At 43.8% G+C, this 21,424-nt stretch overlaps 1 protein-coding gene and 1 pseudogene across 9 annotated transcripts; one reads left to right on the top strand and one right to left on the bottom strand.

Moving 5' to 3' along the window:
- Nucleotides 1-165: 165 nt before the first annotated feature.
- On the bottom strand, nucleotides 166-7,453 carry LOC127755656 (uncharacterized; annotated as a pseudogene).
- An 8,826-nt stretch (nucleotides 7,454-16,279) lies between these two features.
- Nucleotides 16,280-20,076, top strand: LOC127753707 (ankyrin repeat-containing protein NPR4-like). Of its 9 annotated transcripts, XM_052279129.1 has the most exons (6): nucleotides 16,280-16,495; nucleotides 16,620-16,670; nucleotides 16,755-16,896; nucleotides 17,051-17,647; nucleotides 17,832-18,376; nucleotides 19,130-20,076. In XM_052279129.1, exons 4-6 carry the CDS (start codon nucleotides 17,086-17,088, stop codon nucleotides 19,721-19,723), a joined length of 1,701 nt encoding a protein of 566 aa, XP_052135089.1. In that variant the 5' UTR covers nucleotides 16,280-16,495; nucleotides 16,620-16,670; nucleotides 16,755-16,896; nucleotides 17,051-17,085; the 3' UTR covers nucleotides 19,724-20,076. The 9 variants fall into 9 exon arrangements, with proteins under 9 accessions (XP_052135089.1, XP_052135085.1, XP_052135088.1 ...); XM_052279125.1 differs by having other exon boundaries at nucleotides 16,620-16,896; XM_052279128.1 differs by lacking the exon at nucleotides 16,620-16,670 and having other exon boundaries at nucleotides 16,280-16,585.
- The last annotated feature ends 1,348 nt before the right edge of the window (nucleotides 20,077-21,424 follow it).

Genomic DNA, 21,424 nt, shown 5'->3' with positions numbered 1-21,424 from the left:
ATGATAGCACATTTAATTCTTGCACATGATAGAAATTTTAAGTCTTACTCGTACTAGTAAGTTCGATGCCTCAAACATATTGGCAATTTAAGTCTTACATAATAGGTAAATAAGCCAACCAACAACACATAACACCAAAAAAACTATCCAACTCATCCAAGAAACCTATGTTGATCCAGGGAACTTTTCACTAATGAACATAGCAAACCAATGCATCTTGTTTTCAAATGGAAGTCCATCGAAAGCTCTAGCAATGTGAGGGTTGGCAACCAAATGAGCATAATAAAATAATCTGTGGACCTCCTCAAAACCAGGAAGGGTTTTCAATGTGTCAAATAAACCTTCTGGAAGCTTATTGTCTGGCTCGGCGACCTTTAGTATAGCAGAGGCAAGCTTGTCACCAACACTAGTGAATGCACTAATCAGCCCGTCATCTTCATTCTCTTGCGTTTTGGATTTCTTTGGCTTACTTGCAGATGACGCCTCCGCACGATCATCAGTAGTTGCAGGACCATCATTTTCTTCATCATTGTCAGCTTGGACATCCTCTATTCCTAGGACTGAACTTGAGTCCTTTGCATACATTCCTGTAGCCATGGTGCTACCAAATATTGTAAGCATCTCACCATAGTGTGCAAGAGGTTTGTTAAAATAATCCGCATCGGCCTTGTGATCTTTCATGAAACAAAAGTTATTGTATAAGCAAATGGAATAAAAGTTATAAAAATAAAACAAAGATCCCACAAGGTAAGACATATACCTCAATATAACCATTATAGTGCTCATCATCAAGAGTAATAATGAATTTTTTCTCATCCCAACTAGCAGAACTCACTTTCCTGAGCCTATTTTTCTTCGTAAACTTTCTTTGCCATGTCTTCAAATGGTTCTTAATTTGCTCACCTGTGAGAGTACTATTGAACCTTTCATTGATCGCCCTAGCACATGCGTTGAGATGGACTGCCTTGAAGCCGGATGAGGTCCTTGTGCCACCAGCAACAACATTAGCTAGGTGAGAAAGCATGAAAGAGGATATAGCTGAGGTCCATGAAGCATGGGTGCTTACTCCCTTGCTACTGTTGCTGTCCATTTCCTACCTATCATAAAATGAAACAAAAATGTTCTTTCAGTAATATATAAATATATATATATATATATATATATATATATATATATCAATAAACTATGCATGCAACAATATATCAACCCAAAAAATTACCATTCAGCAATATATCTGATCAAAAATTCAGAATTCAGCAACATATCAACCCAGAAATTCAGAATTCAGCAACATATCAACCCAAAAATTCAGTATTCAGCAACACATCAACCCCGAAAATTCAGTATTCAACAACATATCAACCCAAAAAATGACCATTCAGTAATATATCAACCCAAAAAATTACCATTCACGAACATATCAACCTAGAATTTTAGCATCCAGCAACATATTAACCCAGAAATTCAACATTCATCAATTCATCAAACCAGAAATTCAGCATACAACAATACATTTATTCATACAACTAAGATTTGGCAAATGGACTACAACAAGCTGTCCACACGAATTAAATAAATAAAAGAGTTCATAGTACAAATGAAATGTAGAAAATAAGGTAGAAATACAGGTTGCATAGCTACATATTACACTCCATGATGGTTATTACGGTCAACCCACATCTGATCAGCTAAACCCTGCTTGAACTGAACCATCAATGCATGGTCATTCGCTTGGCGGGTTGACGATTCATCAATGTCCTCACTTCACCAATCAGATGGAGCTATCATCTCATCAATTCCATCATTTATGACCTAGTTATGAATAATACAACAGGCTACAATAATATCTACTTGAGTTCGAAATGGGAAGAAAGGAGTGGCATCATCTAGAACTTTGAACCTCCTCTTTAGTGACCCAAATGTACGTTCAACCGTTATACGGAGGGATGAGTGTCTAAGGTTGAACAACTCCTCATTTTGCACCGGATTATTCCCCCACTCATTCAAGTGGTACCGGATAGCACGAAAAGGAGGCAAGAATCCTTTTTAGGCTTCATATCCAGCATCAACTAGATAGAATTTTCCTATTATATGATTGATAAGTTGGTGACATTCCTAAATATCAACATTTGTCATGAAGAATTTGATAAACTATAGTAATCTATTACTTTGTGGGACATGAAGGCCATTTTCACGTTCCAAAGCATCTCTTAAAACTACAGCATCATGTGCTGTCCCCTCTCAACCAGCCAGGACATAAGTAAACCGAAGATCAAAATCTACGGCCACCATTACATTTTGAGTGGCATGGGACTTCCTACCATGGAAAGAAGACTCAACATTCTTACGAACAGAGGCTCTAATATGTGTGCCATCAATAGCTCCAATACAATCCTATTTTGTGTTCAACAACATTAAAAATTAGGGACAATATATCAATGTTCACATAAATATAAAATGAGATAGGGATGAATCTCACACCTTAAAGTAAGGATCCCATCTAGGATTTCCTGCTATTTTAGTTGGAGTGTCCAATGAGGGGGGTCTGATAAGTTCATCTCGTAGCTCACCAATTGCATTAAGGACTTTGTTAAAATAACGACTTACTGTTTCTCTAGACCTATCATAATTAGTGCGAACTAATCTATTTCTAAGGTTATATCCCACCGTATGCAGAAACATAGCCACTTGTTCCTCAATACACATGTGGATGGTATCTTCAAGTAAACCACGATCCCTAAACAACTTACAAAAACGAAAAAAACTTCCTCTTCAAAGTCTAAACATGTTGATACAAGTTGTATCATTCCTCCAAATTTTCGTTTCTAGGTACTCAATTCTTATCCTATCCCTTTCAACCATTGGGCCATATCTAATACCTTCTCTCCTTGAACCTCTCGTTCTTTTTCTAGACCGAATAATCATGGCCATCATTGATAACAATAAATTTGTAGCAGCAATACAACCTAAAAGGTTGGTCTCTTATCCATCTACAATACAACAACAAAAATAACACATTACCATCATCTACTGTCAAGAAATTTACCCAAAAAAATAACACATTGTTGAACTAATTATACTACAACATTCTTGAACAAAAACAGACATGCACAGATCTATAAACGAAATCCCCATTCAGTGTTTAGGCTATTTTTACCTTGAACAATGGAAACCGAGCTCTGCAGTTTGTGGGTAGGGATGGAGAGGATGAGGATGAGTAGCAACCGGCAATGGAGGAGGCACCACCAGCTTAGCGCGCCGTCGGCTCGCCCCAACTCCCACAGCTACCTCGCCCTGCTCGCACCGCCGCCTCGCTCTTTTCGCGCCGCCGCCTTGCCTCAGCTCGCGCCGCTGTCTCGTCCCTGCTCGCACGCCGCTGCCGCCTCACCTTGCTCATGCCGCCGCCTTGCCTCAACTCGCGCCGCCCCCTCACCCTTCTCGCGCCACTGCCTCTCCCTTCTCGCGCACCGCCGCCTAGCCCTGCTCGCGCCGCCGCCTCGCCTCAGCTCACACCGCTGCCTCGTGCGCTTCCGCCGCCGCCACTAACCCTAACCCTAGAAACGGACTCGTGAGGAGGAGAAAAGAGTGAAGGGAAAAAGAGAAGCGGTGAAAATATGCGGTGGGACGCGAGGTTTACTGCGCGAGACGTGTGAAATCACGGGCGCGGAAGTGGGATGGCGCGGTCCGCTACTTTTTCCCGGATGAAGCGGTCCCGAATATTGAAGGAATATTCCCTTTTTGAACCATCCCATCCCTTCTAGCCTCTCAACCAAACACATCTAAAAATGGGATGATCCTATCCCATCCCGGGATATCCCTCCAACCAAACACTACCTAATAGGATCCCGTACTCCAGCTACCCTCATATCTATATGAGATTCTTTGGTGATTGATGATTTTTATGCTACAATAAAAAATCGTCTAAAGGTGAAGATTGTTAAATATATGATCTGAATTTCAACCCTCAGTATATTCGGATTAATTTTCGAGGACTCCAGATCTTTTCATATTAGGATTCTTAAATTTTCCCCTTTATATCTCTTGTTAGCTGTATGGAAAGAGTGCAGCAACCCATTGCTATTCTTTGCATTGTAATCAATCCTTAACAACAATCATTGTTAGTCGGCGTCTTGTTGACGAAAAATCCACGCTCGGCCGATGGTGCCGGAACTGTGTTAGTGTGAACTAGGTCAACGAACACAACGGCCTGGGATATCTGCTTAACTCCAGTGCAGGTCCTAAAATTGATGAGATACGGGCATGCTAGTCAGTTTGGTTCTATAACTGAAAAGCTAGATAAATAGTAGATCAAATAGCTGATCGGCTGACCAGCTGATGGAGCGATATTAGCCGATGTCGATAAGGTTTTGAGCAATCGTCTATATGTCCAATGTAGATTCTAACACTTGAGTGAATAATGATACATAGTCAATCGGTTGATAATAATGTAATTAAGCAATAATATAATCCAATAGAAACCAATCGGCTAACAATGATATGATAGAACAAACACTTATTCGAAGGTTAAAGCATACATCGGCTGAAAGTCCGATGTCATTAAATCCAAACGATTAGATAAACAATAAAACCATTGCTGCAATCAGCTAAATCCAACTTGTATGCAATCTTATAAGCCGATGCAACGTCCAAATAACTCATCGGCTAAAACTCCGATGAAACCCCTATTAGCAATCAAAGGCAGATTAGTTTTTATGTTTCTAAGCACGGCTAAGGTTGATGCAACTCGAAGTATACGAAGAAACATAAAGTCTAAACAGTCAAGCCTTTGACTGATTTTAAGAGTGGTGGATACCTTAGCTAATCTAATCTAGCAAAGCAATTTTCCTGATACTGGCAAAAAACCCTAAAGTAGATCCCAGCCGATACAAGTAAATTGAGCAACCAAAATAGGTTAACTAAGATATATGTTAAATAGGTAGACAAATATATCAACCGAACCAAAGCGATAAACTGAAATTTTTACATTTTGGTCCTTTTTGAAAACTTATTTTACAAATAGACCCCTAGGAAAACTAAAACCGAACCAGACCCCAACATGGTGGCGCCAGCCACACTGGCGCCGTGCCCGTGCCATCGTGGCACTAGGGCCGTCGTGGCGGTGCTGACTGGGCAAAGTGGGGCGCCAGCCACACTAGCGCCGCCCCTCATACCACGGCGCCAGCATGACTGGCGCGCCCCTCCTCTGCGGGCCCCACCAACTTTCTCCCCCCCCCAAATGTTCGCCAAGTCTGTTCTGCCTCCGGGCAAAGGCTGGCGCCCCCCCAAGACCGCGGCACCAGGGTGGCTGGTGCCACCCTTCTCCCCGCCCGACACCCTTCTGCCTCCGGGCCACGGCTGGCGCCGCACTCATGGACCACGGTGCCAGGGTGGCTGGCGCCGCCCTCCTCCCCCACCGAAACCCTTCTGCCTCCGGGCCTCGGCTGGCGCCGCCCTCCCCCCACACCGAAACCCTTCTGCCTCGCGGCAGTGGCTGGCGCCGCCCTCCCCAACCGCGGCGCCAGGGTGATTGGCGCCGCCCTCTGCCTCCCTGCAAATTAAAGATCCATATTGCACAAATGTACCAATTCACAGTTCGCAATTCAAATCACAATTCACAGTTTTAGATAGAATAAAACAAGTTCCAATTGCACAATCACAATGCCAAAAGTCCATCACATATTCCACACATCAAACAATGCCAAAAGTCCATCACATATTCGACACATCAAACAATGCCAAAAGTCCATCCTATATTCCACACATGAAACAATGTTCAAAAGTCCATCACATAGTCCTCACATAGTTCATCACATAGTCCTCACATAGTCCATCACATTTTATATCACATAGTGCACCACATATGTCATACTACCAACAAATAGATTAACTTCATACAAATCACTTCTTCCGTTGGCGCCGAATAGCTTGCGAGCCCGGAGTGTATCTACATTTGAAAATCCAATGTTTAAAACATTTTAAAAACAAAATGAGGGAAATCAAATAACATTTGAGAATGGTAAGCTCATTTTACCTCTTTTTCGCTGCCCGAGTGGATCGCAAGTTGTATTGCGTGGGTTGCGTCCCCTGAGGCGCGTCGGGAAGCTGCGACATGTCTATCTCCTCAGCGTCTGGTGCGACGTAGTCCTCATCCTCCTCGTCGTCATCGTCATCATCATCGCTAGGTGGAGCCGGCGCCTTCCTCTTTCCCCTCCCTTGCGGAATGCGTGACGACGACGAGCCACCAACTTCTTCACGCTCTTCTATCCTGATGGAGTGTCGAGCGGTACTTGGACGCGTGGATTGAGGTAGTGGTGGTGGTAGTCTCCGCGGTTGGTACACGTCGTCCAATCCAACCGACCTGCAGCCTAATCTTGCTGCAAGTTTCCGGCACCTTTGACGAACTTTCTGCATTTCAAAAAAAAAAAAGTTTGTTAGGCATAACTCAAGTAATGCAAAGTGCTAAATAAATTTTACCTCTAAAACATTGCGGAGTGTGTTCTCTGTGTCCTCACCACCCCTCGGAGCTTGGAGGGCATGCCCCATTTCATTCACACTCCTGAGGAGCTCTCTCGACTGAAAGCGTGAGAAGATATATGTTAGGGTCTAGGGTGCAAATGGAAATAACTTTGACAAATGCAAGAAAACTTACGACTCTGTCTCTAAGTGGGGCGTGCTCCATTTGATATCCAACTCTGGTCCGGACATCATAGGGATTCCGCCCCTCATCGGAGTCGCGGTCATCCTCTATGTCGGCTTCCGTCCAAGTAGGGCGAAGGAACAGTCTATATGTCCTATGCAGCAAACGAAGGTACTCTGAGAAAAGATGATTTTGGTGTATAGTCTCGATGTACCTGTCATTCCTTCCAGCTATCCTCCATTCATCAATGTATCTGTTATGCTCTAGCCCCAATCTTTCACCTTCTTTGTTCTCACCCTGTCATACCTAGACAAGTGGAAGGTGATGAAACAATAGTGAGCATCGACAAGGGTTAAATGGTACAAAATTGAACATTGACAATGAAAGCAAACAAAGATAAGAAATATTTACTTGTGTAATTCAACTCCAGTTGAGATGTCCTCAACCGGCCAGTCTTGTTTCTTCCCGAACTGTCGCATGACACGGTGCGGAAGGTGGTACTCAACTGCCCAGAAACAAATCAATGGGCACTGGTACATGAAGTAGTCAGAGTCTCGATTGCACATCGAGTTCAGGGTCAGGCTTGAAGCCTCATTTGTGTGGTATGGTAACCACTCAATCTGCAAAAGTTGAAGAGATGTCGTTGGTTAGTATCACAATTAAAGAAGTAAATGTCTAACTAGAAGTGATATTGGAAGTACTTACATGTTGAGGCTGTAAGCAGTCCATCTCATTGACATAATGCTTGTATGCCACATCCCGGTGAGCATGTGCAGTAGCAGTACTCTCAAAAAGGTAGGCCACTGTCTTCTCCATGTCTGGCTCATTGTAGGGCCAAGGAGTGAAGCTTTGCCTCCACTTAGGCCTTCCAACCGGTAGTCTTAACCACATCCACAGCTGAATCAATAGCACACAACCACTCATGTTGGATGATGGTGCCTGACGACAACAAGCCTCACAGAGCTGTCTATATGTCCACGCCAACACTGCTGAGCATCAACTAAAATGGCCCAGATCACCAAGGTTGGCGACCAAAGGTATCCATATCGCCGATATCCAAAGGAATCCTATTTGCGGCAGAATTGACAACACGGTATGGACGATGGTGCACGATGGCGTACTCCTGGAGCCATAGCTTCAATGCGACCATGGATGGGAACTCTAAACCCTTTCTGAGACCATCCACCTAGAATGGTTCTGGCAACTGATCTAGGTTGATGCCGCCATCTAGTATTGCACCATGGGCATGTATTAGGTCCCTAAACTCAGGAATGTCCGGCTTCCTCCCAAACACCTTCTGAAACGCACGACATTCCTCTAATGCTAACTTGTCATTGTTAGTTAGTGGAGGGAATGGACGGTCATCATCAGAGTCTTCAGCAAAACATCATATTGCTCAACACTTGCCTCCTCGTCAACCTCCTCTCTATTGACTTCTACTGAGACAGAATCATGACCACCACTCAATTCAACATCAAAGTAATCATCTGGATTCACATATTGGCCTTCTACTTCCATCGGGATTCAGGGTTGCCTCCGTACAACGAACAATGCACACTTTCCAACAAATGTTCACTTAGATCAAGCCCCTCTTGTACTAACTCCCTTTTCATCTCCCTCGCTGCATCCACATCATCAGTACCGCAATGTCTCTTTGATGGTCCTGCCTCCCCTAAATCATTTCCAAGCAAAGGTCTCTTCTTATCTCCTTCCCCCTCCAAGTCTCCTCGTACCAACTCAGTATTACTTGCACCCCCTCCACGACGAGAAGAATATGTCACAAAATTCTTCTCAACGTAATGATAAGAAGGAGATTTGTTTAGATCCAAATTTTCTACGGTACGTACCAACTTTGATGCAAACACCTCTAGAGATCTAAACTGAGACTCTTTTACCAAATCAAAGTAAACTTCCCATTCCAACTGACCTATCACATTTAATATATACTTATGCCCTTGACCAACATCGTATCTCCCATAAAAACGAATCTCCACATTATCCTCGGTTCATCCAAGAACTTCTTTCACTCGTGACCTTAGTTCATCTAGAGTTGGGTGGGTGGGAAACAAAATAGTCTTCAATGACATATCCTCAAACTCAACATGTGCACCAACATAAGGTTCCACCACTCTACCACCGTAGTAAACACGAACAATTCTATCCATCTACACCAAAAAATCAAATGTAACTTTGCAACAAAAATTAAATCTTCATTCCTAAACGTAGTCCAAACCGACATATTATAACCAATGCATAACTTAATTTGTCCCAAAGCTACTACTCCAAAAAAAATATTTAATCCACCTACAACTACCAACAAGTTTACTAGTGCATTACACATCAAAATATTACAAATACTCCGTCATACAACCCAACCTAGTTCTAATTAACTATAATCAATTTCTATAATGCAACCAAAATTTTCTCCCCTTCATATAATTAATGGTTAAAAGTTTAACCTATAGGCTATAGCATCAAGTCCATCAAATTAAAATTACTTTCATGCCTCAACCCTAATTTTTCATCCATCCATCCAACCAAACCATCCAAAATTAACATTACCACATATATGGTTAAAAAAATTGTGACACCAATGAGTACATTGCAAACATGTAGCACTACAACAAGCCAATCTCAAGAACAAATGCTAAAAATCACAAATTTGGGCAAAAAAGGGGTTCTAGGGTTACCCTCCGATCTACAAATTCAACCAATAAAAACAAAAAAAAAGAGGGGGGAATGGAGGAGTCTACCTTTCTCTTCGATTTCCACAAAAAATCCCGCGAAAAACAACTTCAAATTGAGTGGATTTGTGGTGGAGAGGTGAGGGGGAGAGAGAGGGGAAGAGTTGCTGCGCTGCTGCTCGGGCTGCTGCTTGGGCGAAAATGGGAGTGGGGAGGAGAAAGGTGGTGGGGCCCACGGGGTTTAAGGGCGCGGCCCACAAAGGAGGGGCGCGCCAGCCATGCTGGCGTCGTGGTATGAGGGGCGGCGCCAGTGTGGCTGGCGCCCCCCTTCTGCCCAGTCAGCACCGCCACGACAGCCCTAGTGCCACACTGGCACGGGCACGGCGCCAGTGTGGCTGGCACCGCCATGTTGGGGTACGGCGCCAGCCACTCTGGCGCCCCAAAAAGGACCATTTCCGGTTTTAGTTTTCCCAGGGGTCTATTAGTAAAATAAGTTTTCAAAAAGAACCAAAATGTAAAAATTTCAGAGCGATCAAAGAGATCGAAGCGATGCAGCCTTGAACAACACCAACGTAGCTGATACAATTGCTTGGGCCGCTAGAATGTAGGACTTACCCCTTCGTTGGAGATCAAAAGCCGATGCAGCCCTGCGTCAGGTACCAAGTTCCGATGGATAATGCATAAAACCTCAGAAAAGAGGGGGCGATGCGCCGAGAGTAGTTGTATTGATCTGTGAGATAATTTACAATCACCCTGGGTGTACTTATTTATACCCATGGGTAGATACTCGTACTTATTGGACAAGAATGAAATTTTCTTAAAGATAAAAGGAAAATATAAAGTCCTTATCTGTAACATCCTGAAAATTCCCAACAATAAAAATCACTAAAATTTCGAACTTTTTAAAACTTTTTGCATCATGCTGGATGTTATGGTTATTATTGCTTGCCAAACCATAAATCGACACAGTGGAAAAATCAATTTAAAGATCTACACCTGAGCAATAATTACGATTTACAACGATACGATATTTATTATCAATCCCATAAATGTTTATGCACATGAAAGCAAAGCCAAATAAAGTACAAGTTAATTATTAAACCCTGAAGTATAAATCACAAATCAAATATTAAATAATTGAACCATGTTGATAGCCTGATTTCATATTTAACAAAAGGAAACAGCAAGGTTAAATCTAATTCATTTGGATCCATTCTCACATGAAATTAATAAGTACACATGAAATAATGGTCTCCACCATAATGACCCTATTTATGTTTCACTCAAATATTTACATTAATATTTAAAACACTTGATCAAGCCTCTGATGGCATAAAATCAACTCATGTAAAATAATTGGTCACACAAATAAATTGAGCAAATACATCACTATATTTATAATGGGCTCATTAGGATAATTTTAGGATAATCTAATTAAAAGCAAATTCATTTGGAGAGAAACAAACAAATTGAGTTCCCAAAACCAAAATGTATAGTTTGCATCTCAAATCAAATTACAATCCCAGCCATTTTTCAGTTTGGCCCCTCCATCCTTCCCTTTTTCCCTGTTCTTCTTTTCTCTCATTTTCCCAGTCGGCTACTGTTCACGGGCCGCCAGGTGCTCGACCAGAGCCCAAGCCGAACACCCAGCGACCCGCGTCGCATCGCTCCCATGTGCCGCGCCGATCTCGCGCATGCGCCGTGTGAGTATCCCATCGCCGCCCTCCCCCTGCCGCGCCGTGCCTAGCCCTGCGCGCTCCGTGCGCGTCGCATCGCGTCGCGCCCCGTGCCGCTGCCGCGCGTGCCGTCGCGTCACGTCGTCATCATCGCGGCACCGCGCGCCGTCTCGTCATGCCTCGCACCACGCGCCGCCAAGCCATGTGCCGCTGCCGCACCTCGAGCCCCGCGCTGCTGCATGTCGCCGCGTCCTGTCGCTGCCACACGCCGCCGTCACCCTCGCGTCGCCGCTCCTGCCGCGCCGAGCCCCGTGCCGACCCACACCGAGCCCCGCGCCATCTCTCCCCGTGCCGTGCCGTCTTGTCGCCGTCGCTGCCGCGCCATCGCGTCGCCGCGTGTCGCCGTCGCCGCTTTGAGCCCCGCGGCGGCACGCCATCACGTCGCCGCACGTTGCCCTCACCCTCGAGCCCCGTGTGCCGCCCGTCGCATCGACCATTAAGTCGGCCACCCTTCCTGCACCCTATAAATACCCCCTCTCATCTCCCTTCCTCCCCACACCATCTTGGCTACCATCACAAGGCCCCAAGAGCCTCCACGAGCTCGTCCTCCCCTCTCTGCCCCTTCTTCTCCCTTGTATGCATTTTCTCAAACACCTTGTGTGCATGCCAGCAGCTTCTTCTCCGCTCCACCAACGCCGCGGAGCTTCATCGTTCCTCCATCCGGAGGTAAGTCCTCGCCCCTATAGCCTCTCCTAGTTCCGTAGAAACTAGAGCCCCTTTAATTTAGCCAATTAGCAACCGTAGCCGTGCCGGTCCGGCCACTGTTTTGCCGCCAGTGAGCTCGCCGTGGACACGCCATCCCGGAGCTCCTCCTCTCCATCTAGTGAGCAAAATGGAACCCTCACATGTCGTAGATGCTCACGCACTCGTCGAATCGGTTGTAGACCATCCCGTTCACCCTAGCCGCTTGCAACCCAAGACTTGGCCATGGCGGCCATGCCGCGCCGTTCGTTCCCGCGCCGCCGTGTGCCTTGGCCGCCTGCCGGGGTTCGCCGGAGCTCCTCCGAGTCGCCCCTAGCCGTCGCTGAGTCGCCCTCGCCCGGGCCTAGCCGCGCCGTGCTCTGCTCGGCCGATGGCTGGAGGAAGAAGACGACGGGAAAAGAAAGAACGAGAGAGTGAGGCCGTGCCCACCTGTGCAATTTTGCATTGAAAAATAATTCGGTAGGAAAAAGGAATAAACCCGGGGTCCCACTTGTCAGATGGTACAAGGCTGTGTATATGTCTTGGATTAAAAATAAATCGTTTATGAACAGTATCTTTTCGCAATTTCTCGGATTAATTCAAATTTGAATCTTTACACTAGCATAACTTATTCATTTTAACTCGAATTTGAGTGAAACTTGAACCTAAATTCATCTAAATTCATAAGCTTTCCAATGGTATATAATTCACTATTTAATAAAATATATTTATAATTATAAATTAATTAATATCAAATGATTAGATAACAGTTAACCTAAATAGTGTGCCAATAAATAATAAAAATGGATATTGTACAGTAGCATAATTATATTTTATATGTTTTGTCGCTGTAGCAACCACATAAATTAGTTATAATCTATCCTTCAAATTAATGGGTGTATAGGAAAATATTAGTGCCATTTACTAGTCTATGTCCAAATATAACTAAATCCATGACTTATAAATTATTTACATAAAATTTAGCCTCATATTTTGTAACTAAAATATAAACACACATAGATGAATCTTTAACTAGTTTAGGAGAATAATCACAGAGCTAGTTGTATTTGGACCACTTAAAAGTTAGTCCATACAATATCATGTGAAGTAGAATGTATATATATATATATAGTTCGGTTGACATCCATTAGTTAACCAAACAGAGCCATCTTAAAATCAACATGTATTGTATAGCTTACAGTAAAAAGCAACTACTCAAATATATGATCCAATAATAAGATATTGTTGCTTACACATATACTATACATCCCATTATAGTTGTACGGTATAGTATTAATTTGCGTGTTGCATATATTAAATTAGAGGGAGTATATGACAAACATGTATATTAGATAAATACTAGTTATAAATCTTGACCTCATATAATTATAATTATAGTTCAACTGTAAATTAGGATTGTTCATTCAGAGATAATCTGCAACCACAATATAATCTAACCTAAACAACTCTAACATTCAAAGCGTAGATAATTATTATCCTTTTATAATTTATTGTGGTAAGTAAAATATGTTCATAATTAAAGTAAAGCCCCCATCAATAGAATAATAATAATAATACAAATGATTCACTGTAATTATTTGATTGATCCTAAATCCATCCAACAACAGAACCTCTAGTATATGACCATTTTATTTAGATAGATGCATGTGTAGCCATAATCCTTCCATAGCCATTTGCTAGATTAAACCACATATTAGCCCAATATGTATCCCATAAATGCTATGTTGGTTAACTCCTAAATAGACCATGATGACAACAGAGAGGCTAAGAAGCCTTAGCCACTAGCATGATTGGAATCCATTAGCAAACACGAATAGTACGAGCAACCCTAGGTTCGACCTCAACAAATATATTTTGTTTGTGCATATTTGATTGTTGCTTGAATATTGATTTTTCTCGCGTATTATAGAAATTGTGTATCGGTTAGTCGTGAGGCAACGTCTGCAACTTCCAGGAGGTGAAGGTTGATCAAGATTATATCGAGAATAAGGACTATCCTGAGCAGGCAAGTCATCACTATTCCTTGAACATGTTGATCCCAATTGCGAAATTATTTTGTTTACAAATAAAATTGCATGCAATGATGAACATCCTACTTGTGATTATGCCATGCCTTGATTATTGTTTACCCCTTATTCCTTCGTAACCATGTTTACGTATGAGTCCCTAGTCAATTATGACAATTGCTTAGAAATGCTATTCTAGAATCATGCATACTCATATTTATCAAATGCTATATGCTTGGGCAATTACCTTTGGGAAGGTAATTGAGATACAGCATGCGGAGACATGAGCGCCACATTGCCATGATATTGATGACATGATTTGTGAAAGGAAAATAAAATGAAACAACTGTTTTCGACTGGGGCGGCTGGAGGATTTGGGTGGTGTCCGGAAAAGGCTAGTGCCGTCCCTGGTCAATTAAGGACCGAGCCATGAAGTTAAGCATGAAACGACCCCAGTACAACCGTACTTATCGAATGGGTAGTGGAGTAAATAGTTGAGCGGAGGCAGTATCCATACATAGTGGTTTCTTTTAGGTGTGTGAATCGACAAGCAGTCTGCTGGCGGATGCCCTGTCAGGAGGGCCAGAGGCTAACTTGCAGTCTACTGGCGGATGCCCTGTCAGGAGGGCCAGAGATTGACTTGTAGTCTACTGGCGGATGCCCGGAACGGATGGCCATTTTGCTGGCGGATGCCCGTTACGGATGGCCAGAGACTGACTTGATAAGACTACGAGAAGGAACCCAAAAGAGGACAGCTGAAATGGATTGGGTTCAACTACCGGATGCAATGTTAGGAATGCATGTGTGAGTTTTCCCTCCCCGGGAGCGCCAGAACTCCTCTCACTGCTAGAAATCGTATTACGCCTAGAGTGCATGAGGATTTAAAGTTCATGGAGCGGGTACTGCCAATGCGAGGTTATCGAAAGGCTTTGCCGTGACGCGTCTCATGTGTTGGGGCGAAGCTCATGTGTTGGGCAGTCGCGGAATACGGGTAAAGTGTACATCCACTGCAGTGTGAGTAAACCAAATCTATTCGAATAGCCGTGCTCGCAGTTATTGAGCACCGGGACATGTATTACACTTGGCTAGACTCTAAATTCTTAACTTGTGTGGGATGGGATATTGCATGATGATTTTTATGCTGATGGAGCCACTTCCTGAGAGGAGGGAAGGTGGACGTCCTCAGAAAACCATGACGACTCAATGGCGGGAAGCTATCGTTGGGATCACAATGGATGGTGGACAGAACCGTCGTTGTTTAATGTGAACATTGGTATTAAAATTTGATCAGTCTATGCTAGGTCTTAGGCTTGTGAAAAGATTTGCAAAACCTGCTTTACGCAAAAGAACTTGAAGCCATTCCTTGAAATACCCTCTCTCATACGCATTGTTGTTGTGGTGGCTTGCTGAGTATGCTTGGTACTCACCCTTACTATTTATATATCTTTTAGGAGAGTATTGAAGAGAAGCCCTTGTTAGTACGCTTGCGTACCTGACAAGATGATCGGAGTGTGGTCTTGTTCTAGGTCTCGTTCCCCAGTCGACTGCCTGTGGCATGATAACCGGGCCCTTATATTATTATTGTCTTCCGCTGTTGTTATCTGATAGTTGTTGGTCTACCTACCCTAATGTAAGTATTTAACTCTTTTAGCCTGAATTCATTCGTGATATGTTGTGATCCAACTATGTATGTGTGTACCAACTACTGATCCAGGGATTGGTACGGATAAACACAGAAGATTTCCGATTTCCAAAATCGGGGGTCTACATTATCGGACACTAAATACACTTTCCTAAATATAAAAGGAATTAATAAACGCTTCCTAATTAATAGATAAAATGTCATGCCACATCCTCCTTAAACTTGGCCTCTTCTAAATATACTTCCTTTAGTCAGTTAATTTCCTACCGAACCCATCAAAAATCCGACTACTGATGACTGATAGTGCCCATCGGCCGATTCCAGAACTCTGAAGCCGATACTGACTCTAGGCCGATAATGACTTCGGAGCTTACCAAATTTTGGCGTTAACACATGTTCCCTAATTTTAAAGCACGAGAACTCATGCTTCAAAATTATCTTCTTTCAGATCTTGATAACTCCAAAATTAATCCTCTGTTGCTTCTTGCCATCGGCTTTCATGAGGCGATACCGTTTTTGTTAGATGAGTTAGGCTGTCAAACTTGTGGAAAAAGAATTTGTCCTTGATAGCTCCTTGATATGGAGCTGCGCCAAACAAGATTAAATGAGATTAGAAAGATGTAGCTTGAAATTCATGTGGATTTATTTTTTATGAGATATGATGTATTCATTTTTTTCTCTATTCAACGTTTTCTGAATTGTCCTTTCCATAAAGCGGAAATGTTGCTTGCCACGAAGCCGTAAAGTTGCTATCCAATATGTGGCATTTGGTTCTGATTAAGATGGAGATGGAGTAATGACACGAAAAGAAAAAAAAAAAAAGACACCACAACGTACTACTCCTACCTGCTACTGTACTGTCGCCATCTCGTTCACAGCGGCACCGATGCTTTCACCTCCCAATTTAATCAGCTCGGCCGACCACCGGCAACCACGAGCCGCCTCCGCGCCTCCCCTCGGCGCACACAGCAGATCGGCGAGGTCTGAGCGCATCGTCCTCAACACCGAGTAGACCGGCCGGCCGCGGCAGCCATCATCGCTCCTACCATGGCCAAGGAGCTCCTCGCCTTCCCCGGTGTCGCCGTACCGTACGTGTAGCAGTTTCTTGACAAGAACGATGGCATACTGAAGTGATGCCAAATTGCCAACTGCCAAGTTTTCTTGTGCTTCTTTTCCAGGTTAATTTCACAATATCTCTGCATCTTTATTTAGGTTCCCAGTCTTGCGCATCAACCAAGAAAAGAATCAATGGACGTCTTGCAGGTGCCTTAGCTCCGGGAGCACGATCCATTCTCGATGCTAGGCAGCTAGCTTTTTCTCCCCTTTAGCTCCTTTTTGCTTTGTCAGGCAGGGGAGGCAGTTTTGCTTTGCCTCTATAAGAGACAGTGCGATTATTAGGCTGGGCAAGTGTTAAACCGTTGCTGGGATTTGTTGGATCTATCAAAGTTGGTCGGGTGGTATCTCTTGGGTGAAATAGTACTACTGCCAGGTACTACTCTAATTCTTAATTATTCAGTGAATAGATGATATCCTTGTTTTCTTTTTTGCAGCAAATAGTTGGGAATTGTGTATTGCAAAACTAGTGGATCTTTTGTAAAAACTATACTTTTTTTTTCTCATTTGTTTTAATATATGGATGTAAGCCAGTATAGCTACAGCTAGTTTGCCAGGAGCTCAGATGGAGAGGCGGCTCCTGGAGGCAGCCATGGTTGGCAGTGCCACATCAATGAAGGAGATGGCTGCACAGGATCCAAGCCTGCTGCTTGGAACAACTCCTCAAGGGAACACCTGCCTCCACATCTCCTCCATCCATGGCCATGAGGGATTTTGCAAGGATGTGCTGACGCTAAACAATTCTCTTCTCACTGTCGCAAACATGGATGGTGAGACACCACTGCTCACTGCCGTGACAAATGGACACATGTCTTTGGCCTCTATTCTACTTGAATGCTGCTGCACACTAGGGTTCAGTGAGGCAATCTTGCAACAAGACAGAAATGGTTGTAATGCACTGCACCATGCCATTCATTGTGGTCACAAGGACCTTGCACTGGAATTGATATTAAAAGAGCCTGCCCTGTCAAAAGCTGTGAACAAATACAGTGAGTCACCAATGTTCATCGCGGTAATGAGAGATTTTACAGATGTTTCTGAGAAACTGTTGGGAATTCCTGGATCTAGCCATGTTGGAACATATGGCCACAATGCCTTGCATGCTACTGTGAGAAATGGAAATGCAGGTGAGAATTATATGGACTATGGACTAAATTGGGCGTATTATTTATTTATTATTTCAGAAAAACTGGCAACACTATTTTTACAACGCAATCTTGTGCAGGAAATTAGATTCTTTACTATGTGCCCAATATTATTCGTCATTCCTTTGGTTTGTTAACAAGCAAATTGCTGCCTCGATTTGTTCAGTTATGGCTAAAAAAATTTTGGAAGGTCGTCCTTGGCTGGGGAAAGAACGAACCAGAGAGAGGAAGACCCCAATCCTGATGACGGTAATTTGGGACAAGATAGACGTGCTTCGTGTGTTGTTGGAACATGATGTGCTTTTAGGGTATGAATGCTATGATGATGGTGGTAATCTGAGCCCTCTTCTTGTTGCTGCTGCATATCGAGGTCATGTTGATGTTGCTCAAGAGCTTCTTAACCACTGTCCAGATGCTCCCTATTGCGACAGAAATGGTTGGACATGCCTTCATGAAGCTGTAAAGGAAGGTCAGACAGAGTTTGTGGAATTTATCCTAAGGACACCACAACTTCGTAAGCTCATCAACATGCGAAATAACAAGGACGGACAAACTGCTCTGCATCAAGCTGTCCGGATGTGCAATCCTAAAATTGTTGCCTCGTTGTTGTCTCATAAAGACACAGACTTCACACTGAATGATCACAAAACTGGCCAGTCAGTAATTTGGCAATTATGTTTGGGTTCAGAGCGTGCCAAGACTTTAAACTGGGTATGTTGCAACTAGCTACCTTCATAACGCTTCGTGTATACACCTACGTATAGACCTTTTGAAGAAGAAATACATAAAGTGAATGCAGCTAATTCAGGATAAAAAAAATGAGAATTGAAGGAAAGCAATAAAATGAAAAAAAAAATCTAGTTGAGTGTTATGGAAGGCATGCTGCCCCCACAATTTCATTTTTTTTTTGTTTTTATTCAGTTTTATGACCTGTATCACTTTGCCCTCATGAACATGCAAATCACTAGAACACAAATCTCATGTAGAGGCACGCTATTAGAGGCATTTTGCACAAGGCATATCAAACGGTCGTGGGATGGGAGATGTTTTTTAGGTATTGTATAAGCAGTTTCCCAAACAAAAATCGTGTAGTCGATTTTTTTTGACAAACAATTTTAAAAACCAAGGTATTGATTACTATTTACCGAAGTTTAAATAACATCTTTCTTTGGATTGGAAATTGCATGTATTCCCCTATTATATTGAAAATATGTCTACTTTACAATCCTAAACTTTCATAAACTTCAAATAAGATACTAGTCAATCTTACGCCATTTAGATGCATGGAATGGGTATGTATAGTAGTGGCATATTTCAAATAAATGAAAAAATATTTTTTTTGGAATAATATAACTGAAAAATTATAATTGCATGATTCTAAATATGTGAATAGTAATAACATATTTTCAAACCAAAGAATTTGTAATGGTATGGATCTAATTAACCCTTACTTTTATACTGCAGAATGAAGTGTCCATGCTTATGACTAAAGCTGATCCTGAAGCTGCAACCACGCTTCACCGTCAGTTCGCAAGGAAACGACTAACTGATGAATTAGCAAGGAATGTTAAGTCACTCACTCAAACATACACAAGCAACACTTCGCTAGTGGCTATTCTCATGGCGACGATAACCTTTGCCGCAGCCTTCACCCTGCCTGGGGGATACAGCAACGATTCTGGAAGCGAGGGACTTCCTGTCATGGCAAGGAAGTTAGCGTTTCAAGCATTCTTGGTCTCTGACACCGTAGCAATGTGCTCCTCGCTTGCCGTCGCATTCATATGCATCCTAGCAAGGTGGGAGGATCTTGAATTCTTGCTTTACTACAGATCCTTTACGAAGAAGCTTATGTGGTTTGCATACATGGCGACCACTATAGCGTTTGCAATGGGTTTATACACCGTGTTGGCCCCACGAATGCTGTGGTTAGCTGTTGGAATTTGTTTCCTTTCGGTTTTACTGCCCATTCTCACTAAGCTGCTAGGTGAGTGGCCTGTCGTGAAGCTCAGATTTCGTTTGGGTAAGACTTTCAAGACTGATCTCCTTGATATGGTATGACGTCATCAAATTTATATTATTTGTTCTGCTTTCCAACACTACATATAAGTTCATGCAAAATGTATGTTGTAATATATACATTTTATTTTGGTGATATGTCTAGAAGATATCATGGAGAGTTGGAGACGATTATACCAGAGACAATATTTATGAGTTACTCCCTCTATCCCAAAATATAAGACATAATCATTTTTTTCACATGTCTCATAATATAAGGGAGGCATGCATGCATACATTAACTATAATACCTCTTGGTTCTTTAAATTTGGCTTATTTTAAATCATCTACCATTAAGCTCCCCAATCACATTGCTTGTATGTATTGATGTCATTTAATCAAGGGGGTGGTCTTTGTGTTAGGAGTGGTTGACCTTTATATTTTTGGGATGGAGGAGTAATGAACAAAGTGTTACTCTATCTCTTGAATAATATATCATTTACAAATCTGGAGAAACTTTCATTCAAAATCTAATGTTAGAGTGCTAGATTACACACACATATTTATGTTTGGGCCTAGAAATCCCAGCACATCCTTGTAAGTGGACGTAGACTTTAGTTAAATTCTGAACGGTGTACAGGGATGACCTGGTGAGTAGGGCTGTCAACGAGCAGAGCTTGAGCGAGCTCGCCTGCCTAGGCTCGAGCTCGATACAAGCTCAAGCAAAGCTTATAAAATGTTCGAGCTCTCAAGCAGGCTCGGCTCGAGCTCGACTACCACTACTACAAGAACCGTTTTTGCAAACGGGCCGGAGTGATCTTCACATGCGGTTGCGCCAACCGCATGCGCCAAATCGTCTGCGAAAATGCAAATCTTTGCATGCGGCTAGGGCACCCGCATGCGAAAATGGGATTTTTGCATACGGTCGCTTATTCCGGCTGCATGCGAAAATAAATTCAGCAAACAAAAAAAAAATCCAAAACCCCCAAAAAAAAATAAAAATCCAAAAAATCCCAAACCCTAGCCCGCCGTCCACGCCGCACGCCGTCGTCGCCCCCGCCGGATCCGTCGACGCCAGCATCGGATCCGTCGCCCCAGCCGCCCGCCGTCGTCGCCGCCGCCGCTTCCGTCTCCCCCGCCGCCCGCCATCGTCGCCCCCGCCGGATCCGTCTCCCTCGCCGCCCGCCGTCGTCGCCCCCGCCGGATCCGTCGGTGGCAGCACCAGATGCGTCGCCCCAGCCGCCTGGCGTCGTCGCCGGCGGCGGATCCATCACCCCCGCCACCCGCCGTCGTCGGCGGCACCAGATCCGCACAGTGCGGCGGTGCCACCCGAGATGGCCAAGCCGCCCCTACCGCAGCGGCGTTGGGAAAGAGGGAGGGTCGCCTCATCGTCGTCGGTGAGGAGGGGATGGCGGGCCGCCGAGGCGAGGCTGCCAAGCTGCCGCCCGCCACCGCCGTAGCCGCGCCGCCCGCCGCCGCCGCTGTAGCCGCTCCCTATGGTGGCGGATCCGGCCCTCCCGAGGGCGGCGCCGCCAGATCCGCCACCTGCACCGACGCCATTACCATCCGCCGCCCGGCCGCTCTGAGAGAGGGAGAGGGAGAGAGGGAGAGAGAGGAGAGAAAGAGAGAGGGAGAGAGAGGGGAGAGTAATAAATTAATAGAGGGAGGGAGAGGAGATGAGGTAGAAAAATTATGAAGTGGTGGGAGGGAAAAAAGAGCGGAGAGAGATGAAAAAATTGGGGGGTATTTTTGCATGCGAACCAC

This window comes from Oryza glaberrima, chromosome 11 (genome assembly GCF_000147395.1).
Source record: "Oryza glaberrima chromosome 11, OglaRS2, whole genome shotgun sequence".
NCBI classification, from domain to species: domain Eukaryota; kingdom Viridiplantae; phylum Streptophyta; class Magnoliopsida; order Poales; family Poaceae; genus Oryza; species Oryza glaberrima.
This window is presented reverse-complemented; position numbering and strand designations above follow the sequence as displayed.

Excerpts from the sequence above, each read along its gene's own strand:
- LOC127753707 (XM_052279129.1), top strand. The coding sequence starts at position 17,086 with ATGGAGAGGCGGCTCCTGGAGGCAGCCATGGTTGGCAGTGCCACATCA. Across the intron at positions 17,648-17,831 it reads TGTGAGAAATGGAAATGCAG|TTATGGCTAAAAAAATTTTG; the intron begins GTGAGAATTATA and ends CGATTTGTTCAG. Across the intron at positions 18,377-19,129 it reads GTGCCAAGACTTTAAACTGG|AATGAAGTGTCCATGCTTAT; the intron begins GTATGTTGCAAC and ends TTTATACTGCAG.